The sequence below is a fragment of the Galeopterus variegatus genome, unplaced genomic scaffold (assembly GCF_000696425.1).
Source record: "Galeopterus variegatus unplaced genomic scaffold, G_variegatus-3.0.2 Scaffold6400, whole genome shotgun sequence".
NCBI lineage: Eukaryota > Metazoa > Chordata > Mammalia > Dermoptera > Cynocephalidae > Galeopterus > Galeopterus variegatus.
Window position 1 is genome coordinate 110994 of NW_007732511.1, and position 10588 is coordinate 121581.

Here is a 10588-nt window from a genome sequence, read left to right on the forward strand (position 1 = left end):
TTTGCATATGATCCATTTGATGACTTACCACAATCAATTATAAATTTAGTAAATATTTGACCGAGTCCAAAACGCTTGCATACTCAAATTAGTTGGGTTATGGATACAGACTTGGAAACAGATGCATAGATTCTTTCTCAAGTTTTCTCTTCCAGGGTTCCTTAAGTTCTCCGTCTCTCCCGGGAAAATCAGCCTGACTATGTAATTCAAAGTGAAATTCCTCCTCATTTATTTTGGTGGCTCCATAAATGTAAGAGAGTGTGGAAGTGTCAGGCTAGCAGTTGCAAAGTAGTCTCCATGATACTCATCAAGAAGGATCCAATGAATCTTTTTGGTCAGTTTGATTTTTCTGTGCTCTTACAGATCTACTCATAAGTTCATTTCCCGAGTATTTGACACTTCGTAAAGCAAGCAGAATTTGACATGGTTTAAATTCTTGATTTATCTAAAGCTTCTGAAGATCTTCATTAGTTATAATGGCAAAGCCTTTATTTTCTGTGATGAAAATAAACACTGTGTTTATAGTTTATTTACAAAATGATATCAAAGCATCTGGACATGGCAGCAGGCTTGTGGAAAGCTTTTATGTTTGTAAAGTTTCCTTTTATTTATAATTAACTTTTTAAATTACAAAAGTAATGCATAATTTTAAAAATCCAAGCTATAAAAGAAGCATAAAAGGAAAAGAAAAAAACAGGAGAGAATATTCATGATCATTAGAAACTTGAGCATCATTTCATGTTTATTAGCAACTTGTGAAGTATAGAAAACATTTACAAAAGGAATGGCATACTAATTTGTTTTGCATCTTTACTTTTACCTAATAAAATATCTAAGCAATTGTTCCCTGTGAATCTACTTCTTTCTTTTTCAAAACTACATGGTTTTGAAAACCATGTAGTTTCAAATTCTTGCCAGAATTAGGCAAGAGGTTCCATTATTTAACCATGACCCCATTGATAGACAGTATGCTGCAACTGTAGAAAATCCGCAACTGAATAGCCTTCCACATTCATCTTTGCACACATGCATCTGTAAGACACATTCTTAAAAGTTGAGTTGTTAGGTCAGATGATAAATGTACTTTTAATTCTGATTGATATTACTAAATTGTCTTCGAAAGGAGTTGTACCAATTTACATCCTCACTAGCCATGAGTAAGAATACCTGCTTCCCCTGACTCCCTCTAAGACAGCAATCAAAAAATTTTTTGGATCTTTGCCAACCCAATAAGGGAAAAATGGTTACCTTGTAGATTAGTCTGCATTTGAGAAATGTTATTTCATTGTGGTTTGATTTGCATTTCTGAAGCTATTCCTTTTGCACTGAATTGTGTCTTTTGTTCATTTTTCCAATGGGTTTTTACTTTTTTTTTTCTTATTTGCAAGAACTGTTTGTTCATTAAGAAAACTAGTGCTTTGTTACATTTGTTGCAAACATATTTACTCAGCTTGTTGTTCAGCTTTTGAATTCACTTACAGTATTTTTATGATGCTAAAAATTTTAATTTTATGAGCTGAAATTTATAAATCTTATGTGGTTTCTGGTTTTATAGCTTGCTCAGAAAATGTTTTCATGATTGCACTTATAAAAGCAAAGTTCTCTATGTTTATTTTTTTATTTTAAATGTTTAATTATTTGATCCATCTGGAAATGTTTTAGACATAAGTATTGAGGTAGAGATCCAATTTAATATTTTCCAAAACGTAAACCAATAATTTCTCATATATCAAAATGCCTTATGTAGTTCAGTCTATTTATTAACCTTATTCTTTTCAATTTGTTTGCCTACTTTTTCATGTGCCAGAACCAAATTCTCTTTGTTATTGTAGCTGTATAATATGTTTAAATATATTGAAAGCTCTCTGATTTTTCTTCTTCTTTTTAGTATTTTCCAACTATTTTTTGATGCTTATTTTATCATGAAATCTTTAGAATCAGCTTGTTTAGTCACTAAAGATTAAAATCTTATTGATATCATTAAGGGCATTGTGTTAAATTTATAGATCAATTGAGGGGAAATTGATACTTTTTTAAATATCAGGGCTTCTTACCACTCATCAATAGAATATATCTTTCTATGTCTTTAAGTTAATCATTTATGGCCCTCAAAATGATTTTTAAAGTTTTCTTCACATAAATCTTGTACATTTCATAAGTTCATTTGCATGTATTACAAGGTTTTAGTTTATATTATAAAGAAAATCTTCAGATAAATATTCTATGTGATGTCTGTTTGTATATAGAAAAGCTATTGATTTTTGTTTAATTTCAGATTTTTTAAAGCTTATTTGGTTTTAATATGCTTTTCTTAAGTGTTCAAGACTGTAAAATATTACATGAATAAAGATAAACTTGGCTACTCCTTTCCAGTTTCTAAACCTCTCATTTCTCTTGTCTGATTGCACTGACTCTTCCAGAAAAGAAAGTAATAGTGATATATTTATGGTACCTTTTGCTAGTCAGAAATGTTAAGCTTTTATGTAGGAAAATCTGTCAATCTATTCTTTTGTTGCTTCTGAGTTTTATGTCTTGCTTCAGAAGATCTCTCCCGTCCCCCAAATGCTAAAGACACATTCCATATTTTCTTCTAATATTTATAGTTTTCATTTTACATTTAGATCTTTAATCCATCTGGAATTTATTTCTATATATTGCATGAGATAGAAATCTAACTTTATTTTTTCCAGATGGATTGCAAAACTTCCCAACATCATTTATAAAATTGGTCAGCCTTTCCTCACTGGTTTGAAATGCCACTTTAATCATATTCTAAATAGATCAGTTTTATTTTTTAAAATGGAGTTTAAGAACCACAAAGGAAATGAATTATTGTAGAGAACAAAGACATGAAAAGAAGGCAAAAAATAGACATTAAGATAAAGTTGTGCACACACTATTTAATGTATACAATAAAATACAAAAGTCATTCATAGCAAAGTGGTATAAATATAAATACTTTAGAAAAGATATTCTTATCCAGTATTCATGTAAGAAAGATTCAGAGGATGGACAGTCATAAAATATAAGGTTGCAGCAGTTAATTTTTCAAATAGTATTTAGAGTTACTCCCATCATATGCAAAGTTATTTGAAGCCTCAAATTTGTAAACACCCTCCAGCTGCCTAGTTTAACCCCAAATCAGATGCATCTGAGAGCAGATCTGAATGCCCACTAAGTAAGACAAGCAAAGTCTGATATTAGAAAAAAAAAGTCACAGTCTCTTTTATTCTTGTAATTCAAGGCTGTTTGGTTTTTCACTTACATCTCTGGGGCTCTGCAATATATTACAACATCTCTCTTTCTTTGCACTGGAGTACAGCAAAGGCGGACAGAGGCCTGGCTTTTGTTATTCTTTCTCTCTCTTAACAGGAGAATTAGGCAAGAGTCATTATGTTTAAATGCCAAAGCTGATGAGAGTCAATGTTCAACTCTGAAACCTGGTGGAAATCCTAAAGTGTGTGCACCTACTGTGTGTACCTTCCTAGACCTTTGAAAAGTTTCTGTTAAATAACAAGTTAACAGTTAATATCACAATAGTGAATCCTGATATTTCTTGGCCAAATCTTTCTGGTTGTATAAGGCCTGTAGTGCTACATGTCAGTGCAACTACAACAGAGTCAATGGATAAATTTGTAAGACTCCTCATTGGAAGATTAAAAAGACTGTTACTGAGCAATTCAAATTTTTATTTCCTTATGTTATTACTTATAGCTTAAAAAATCAACAACATAATCAAAGACAAAGACAGTTTCCTCATCTTACTATGTCAAGTCATTTCCTCTGAGACTCAACCAGGAGGGGCAAAGAAAACACACGAGATGGTCATGAGGTGTGTTTCCACACAGTATCATTAAAACATGTGCATTGCCTTTTCTCACAAGTGGAACGATATGCTTTCAGGAAGCACATTTGATTGAGCTTTAATCAAGCAATTAAAGAACAACAGCAACAAAAATAATAACAACAGCACCAACAACTACAAATAAGACACTTTCTTCAGTGTTTGGGGACTTGCGTGGTGCATGTCTGTGGGGGTGTGGCAGGGAGGTACAGCCTGCCTCACATTATACAGATGAACTGAGTCGGTTATCTTATTACAAATAAAGTGTAAACAAGTCCCAGGATGTCAACATATGGGAGGTAACTGATGTTCCACCACTTTATAGAAAACACTTAGATATTTTAAAACATTACAATGTTTAGCAGTCTACAATCAAAACATACAATTAACTGGATAAATTTTTAACTTTTCATCAGGGGTCCTAGGGATACAACCTGGACTAGGGCTTTTTTCAAATAAACTAAAGGAACATAAATTTTTTTTTCCTACTATAAAAACAGCAAGTATAAGGGAGTGGGTGTACTGGCAGTTAGGTTAACAAATGCTGCCCTTAGCAGATTTTCCTGGAAAACCTTGCAGAGCATGTATCTATTTTTGCCACCATTAATTGCCAAGATGATTCTGGGTGCTCTTTGACTTCCTGGCACTCTAAATAAAGCTAGGTTTTGGATAGGCTTTTTATTTCCCAGGCATTTGGAGGAGTGCTAATTACAAAATACTTCATTTAAACACTAGAAACTCATTCACGAAGCCAAGCTAAGTCTCAGATTTGAAAGCATTTAAAAATATCCTTGCAACAGTCCTACTACTTTATACTTTATCTATTTTTAGAGGCTCGATGTTTGTTTTGCTGGAAGAAAAAAATTAAAACATGAAAAGTATGCCATGAGCAAATCTGCAATAATAAGCAGCACATACATGTTGTGGAAGAAAATATTCAACATAAAACAGTCAACATAAAAACAGATTCTGCTGAGGCATTTTTATAAATAGCAGTTATTATTTTGCTTTCAATTGCTAAGCATTTTAAATAACATGCCCTTAAAAGTTGTCAATTTCTTTATATAAATATAAATTCCTGATCTTAACTTTCATAGATTATTATGGAAAATTATAAATGTATTTAATTAATTTCATGTACAATTTTTACAATCATTATATTGTTAAAATTTGAAACACAAGGAAGAAAAGAAAGAAATAGAAAAACATAACTGGTACTGAAGAAGCCGTTTATTGGAAAATATGCATTACTTTGTAGAAAAACAGGATTTGTCTATAGAACTTTTCATCAAATATTTTGAATGGATACCATGCCACACTAAAATCTACAGATAAAATTGTCCCTGCTGTTTATCAATAGGTCACACCCAATTAAGAGCATACTCTGCCTTAAGTCCCTTTGAATTCCTGAACGTACTAATATAGCAAAGCAGAACATAATTATGCTTTGAGTCCTAAAAGAACAGTTTTGGAATTGTTTGCCTCATATAATTACTGCTATACACCCAAGTAAAATTTCACACTATATCTTTAAGAGCAAAATCACTTTAAAGGGTTCTGAATCACCTCCATCTGGAAAGTACAAAGGTGTGTAAAGGTGAAGCATGGCTACTTCAATACTGAGAAAATGAAGTCTTCATGCAGGCAAATGAAGCAAATTGTCTGATTCCCACAATGTGGTGGCACATTCTGACCCCCATCACTCATCATGGGCTGTTGGCCATGGGTGGGACCGACAGAATCTTCCATCACCATGTTCCCTGAGACCAAAGGCTGTCTCCAGGAGTGCTGGTTCAGAGGAACTGCAGCTTTGTTTGAGATTACTGGCAGACACCAGAAACCATGGTAACACTTACAGGGCCCGAAACCCCTTTATTCACTGCTTCAGAGATTCCCTGCATCAGCCCACATGATTCAACTTGGCATTACAGAAAATGGTAAAGTTCAGAAAAATCCTGACGAACACTGCAAATCATGTTCAGATTGGAAATTGTGACATTGCTACCAGTATTTCCTGCCTTGCAACCAGTAGATATATCACTGAAATGGCTTGCTGTGAATTTCGTAGTACCCAAGCCAAAAGCAATAACATTTCTGCAAGAGCATATGCGCCATGACAGAATACCACATCAGCCCAGAAAAATGATTTTCCCAGGAAGGTCTGTGCAGCGATGAATAGGGCTCTTATGATATGGAAGCTGGGCAGAGGTGTACACTGCTTCCAGCCCATAGTGAGGTAATTGAAAAGGCACTTTTCCCTTCATTTGTTCTGCATTCACTGAATGTATGGTTTTTGATGTCAGAGGGACACTGCAGAAAAGATCAGATGAGACAGTCTGACAGTGGAGCCGAAGTTCAAAGCTTCTGTGTTTTCAGGTAACAGCTGTGACAGTTTGTCTGCACTAAATCTTTCCAGGGCATGTCACCGCAACCCCGTCCATAGCTTGTCAAACAGTTCAAGACAAACAAATCACTTAGTCATTGAACAACTATAACATGTGATACCCTCACACAAAAGTTGTAGCGACAGCCACTAATCAAAGTTTCTTCCATTCAGTTGAAAAAAGAAAATTCCTCACCTTTGGTTGAAAATCACCAAAGTGGTTCTTTTGAAAATTATTATATGCTAAGGTTGAAAAAAAAGGGAGAGAGATCCTGTCTGTCAGAAGAACCAGAGGTCAAATGTTCTAGCTTCTGTGGATAAATAACTATGGTATGGAGTGGGAGGTGATTGGTGAGGCTCTCAAAGGAACGTCCAGGCCCTCCTGAGGGTCGCTGTCCCAGACCCCAGGGGAGCGCCCCATCTCAGAGGATTGACCCGGAAAGTTGTGCTCTCTTTTTGGGCCTTGCAACCGACTTCGCAAGGAAGTGCGGACTCCCAGTGCCAGCACCACCAAGCGGTAGAGTTGCAACACCACCACGAGGAAATTCTTGACGGCAAAGAACACCAGCATCTGATTTATCACCTTGAAATAGATCATCAGTATGAGACGCACGACGAGGAAGGGACCATCTTGTATGAAGACACTAATTCCGATGTTCCACAGATCAGCTCTGTACTGGCAAAAGAACAGGCCCGGGAATCCCCTAGAGGTCTCAGACAAGGGGCACATGACATGCTGTACTGAAAACACAAGGCAGACCAGTTAACATAGCTCTCTGAGACTAGAAATGTGAAGCAGAATGAACTGGGGACACATCGCTAACAATGGGTGCTATGCTTGCATGTGACCAGAAATGATTCTGTAATTTAGTGTGAGTAAAACAAATGAAAGCACTTCCCACGTGGTTTTCTTCCACTTAAAAAATGGCAGATCATCTTCTAGTTCTCCCTCTGGGGAAATCACAGCTAAATAGACTAGAAGGGGCTGAGCCCGGGGCGCACTTGGGAGGGTGCAGCGCTGGGAGTGCAGCAGCGCTCCCCCCGCGGGTTCTGATCCTATATAGGGATGGCCGGTGTGCTCACAGCACTCACTGGCTGAGCGCGGTGTGGCTGGTCTCAAAAAAAGGACAAAAAAAAAAATAGACTAGAAGGAACGACGAATAAGAGAAACCACCACGGGTTCTCCTGGTGCCTGCAGTGCAGGGCCAGCACCATAGCCCTCCCATGCCTCGGGTCAGGGAGCCTGGCTGCCCATTTTCGAGCAGTGAAATGTGGCCAGGTTAGTTCCCCTTCCTGGGCCTCGGTTTTTTTCTTTGAAAACAGGGATAACACTGATATCTGTATAGAGAAGGCCCCTGTTCATTGGCTTGTTTCCATTAGAAACAAACACCCCTGGCTTCTCTCTATTTGTCCCTCAATCTTCCCCTGGAAATAATGAATGAACTGACTGTCTGGTAAGCTTGGGAGGTGGAGCCAAGTGTATGTGGCCCAGATCATTCCAGATCCTGTCTTTACGATCTACTTATTTACTGGTGGATTCAGGCATATGTGTATGTTGTGTTGTGAAAATTCTAGTGCTTGCATTCAAATTCAAACTTAACTTGTGTTAAATGTATTTTTCTAATGGGGGGGAGCCCAAATAAATGTCACTGCTATTTTACTTTTTTAAAAATTCCTTACCCTTTTGTTTCACAGTTGACAAGAAAGACTGGCTATAATTATTAATTTCCCAGTTGAACAAAAGGAGGTTCAATCCACAGATGAAACCTTTTGTTTTAATTTCTAAAATGTAAATTTAATTCGGGTCAAGGGCAGAAAATAATCCTTTTATAATAATGAAGCCTTCCATTTGGAGTTTTCAAACAAAGAATGCCTGCGTCTACTGGAGCCTGCAAATATTATGAAGCTACTTTGATATGGGTGAACATAATGTACTGTTTGTTGGAAAATACAATAGTGATTTAGTCAGAAGTAACATTTGGTCTTTGTTTTTCAAACAGCTGCATAACATTATCACCTCTGAAAGTTTACACAATTTCTTTTTTAAATAAAAATATTCTTAACAATTCTATAAACCACAAGATCTGGGAGGGTGAAGATCAGCAGATTGAAAAACAAAAGAAAACCCAGGATAAGATCAGTAATAGCTCTTCCTAAGAAGTTAGGGTCAGGATATGGCTCCCAAAGGACATCCTAAGTGTATTACCCAATATCAAAAGTGATGGCACCTAATATTCTATCAGAAGACACCAGCTGACCAATGAGTATAGAATTTCTGTGTGTATTTTATTAGCATGCATTTGTTTGTAGTTATTAATCAGTAATTAGGGTTTCGGTATTTCAAAAAAGCCACAGCAACACTTTCCATCTATTTTGATAACAATTTTGTCTCAGAAAGTGGATGCTAAGGTCTCAAACAGCCTCATACCTCTGAGCCCATTACAGGGAACCCCCAAAATGCAGAAAATATTAAATATCCCTGTCCTAAAGTTAACTTCTAATCCTGAGGCCATCCATTAGGGTGCCATAAAAATACAAGCCAGATTAAGGAAAATGTACTTATTAAATTCTAGAATTTCTTCAGAGTAAAGTGGCATCCAGGAGAATTCCTAAGTCAAAATTCAGTCTAGGATTCTATGAAATTATGGGATGACTCTAGGTCAACATTGTCCAATCAAACTTTCTGTGATGGTAAAAATGTTCTATATCTCTGTTTTCCAATATGGTAGCCATATGTGACAACTGAGCACTTAAAATATGGCTAGGGTGACTGAGAAACTGAACTTCTAATTTTGTTTCATTTTAATTCGTTTAAATTTAAAGAGCCACATGTGGCTAGTGGGTATCATATTGGACAATGCAGCTCTAGATCATCACTAGTATTAAATTCCTGAGAAACAGTTTACTTCTTGCAAAATCTTAGGGCTTTATGTCTTTATTAAAGTAAGACCAAATGGGATTCCAAGGGCCACCACTGAGAACAATTTTAATTTTTCATGTGTGGTCCTGAAACTGCTGTTAATCCCTCTGAGGTTATCGTACATGAGTCTGACAAAGGAACAAAAATAACCCGTTATAAATACCAAGAGATAACATTTATATGCCAGCAACTTACTAAGCATGTTAAAAACCATATCTTAATGAGTCATCACAAGACCCCTCAACCCTAGCTACTATGATTATCATCCCCATTTCATGGATGAAAAATGTTTGCAGGAGGTTTTACAAATCATAGGTAATGGAACCACCTTTGGAAGCTGTGCGATTATCCACTCAACTATCTTCAGCATAGCATGCATCATCAGTGTGGATCCATTCGTGGGTTTCCTAAGTTTCAATCTATTTTTCTTCTAGACTGAACTGGAACTAACACTAAGATATCAAAACGAAAATCCTCTCCATTGCCTCCTTAACTTTAAGTGCAGTGTATAATCAAGTCTTATAATTTTCTGTTTTTTTGCAAAAATTTCAAGATACTTACCTGCCAGGTCAAGTGGAAACTGCACCATGCTCCAAGTCCATAAAGCAAGGATGGCATAGACTAGTGAAGGATTCTTCCTAGAATGGAGACAAAATTTAAAATTGGTAATAAAAAGTATTATCACATACAGAAGAGAGAAATCTTCTCAACCCATACTGAGTATATCCCTCTTGTGAGCTGCTAAAATATCAGGGTGATATAATAAAACCGTGAAAAAAAATCTATGCATGATCATAATGGAATAATAAACAAATGAAAGAAAAATTTGAGAACTAAAACCCAACATATGCATGAATTATGACAAAGCCTCTTGGTACCATAGTGCTGTCTTTAGTCTTACAAAATCATTGGAGTATTGTGGGAAAGAAATGCTAGAAAAGAAAGTTAGATATTGACAAACATATTCAGAGGGCTGATTTCAAAAACCTTCAGAGGAAAAACTGGTAATTATTCTAAGATTCCAAGACTCTAATTGAAAAGACATCTTAAAATGGCTAGGTGAGGCTCAAAAATTGAAAGCTCAGCATGTAAAAGAAAACTGTCCTCAGGTGTAAACAAACAAAACAAAAAAACGGGGAAATAAATTCAATAAACAAAGATTTACACAAGATACTAGGCTGTAAGGAAAGAAATATGTTTGTTTCATTCACCACTGTATCCTCAGTGCCTAGAACAGTGCCTGGCAAATAACAGGCACTCGACTTGTATTTGTGGAAGGAATGAGTGGATGTACAAAAAAAGGACCCATAGTTGGGCAAATATACCAATGTCATAGCCCAGGAGAATGGTCTCAAAGATCAAAGTCAGAAAGTATAGACGTTATAGAAATGCAAAGGATATTAAGGATCAAAATCACATTTACTTTGAGCAAAAATGCAAA

General features: G+C 36.0%; 1 protein-coding gene across 1 annotated transcript; it reads right to left on the reverse strand.

Annotated features, from left to right (window-relative positions):
- Positions 1–6505: 6505 nt before the first annotated feature.
- Positions 6506–9785, reverse strand: LOC103606235 (transmembrane protein 26-like; the record flags this gene model as incomplete). Its single annotated transcript, XM_008590829.1, has 2 exons — positions 6506–6968; positions 9709–9785. Coding segments are annotated over 2 exons (493 nt in total), but the record flags the coding sequence as incomplete, so codon positions are not given.
- Positions 9786–10588: the final 803 nt, after the last annotated feature.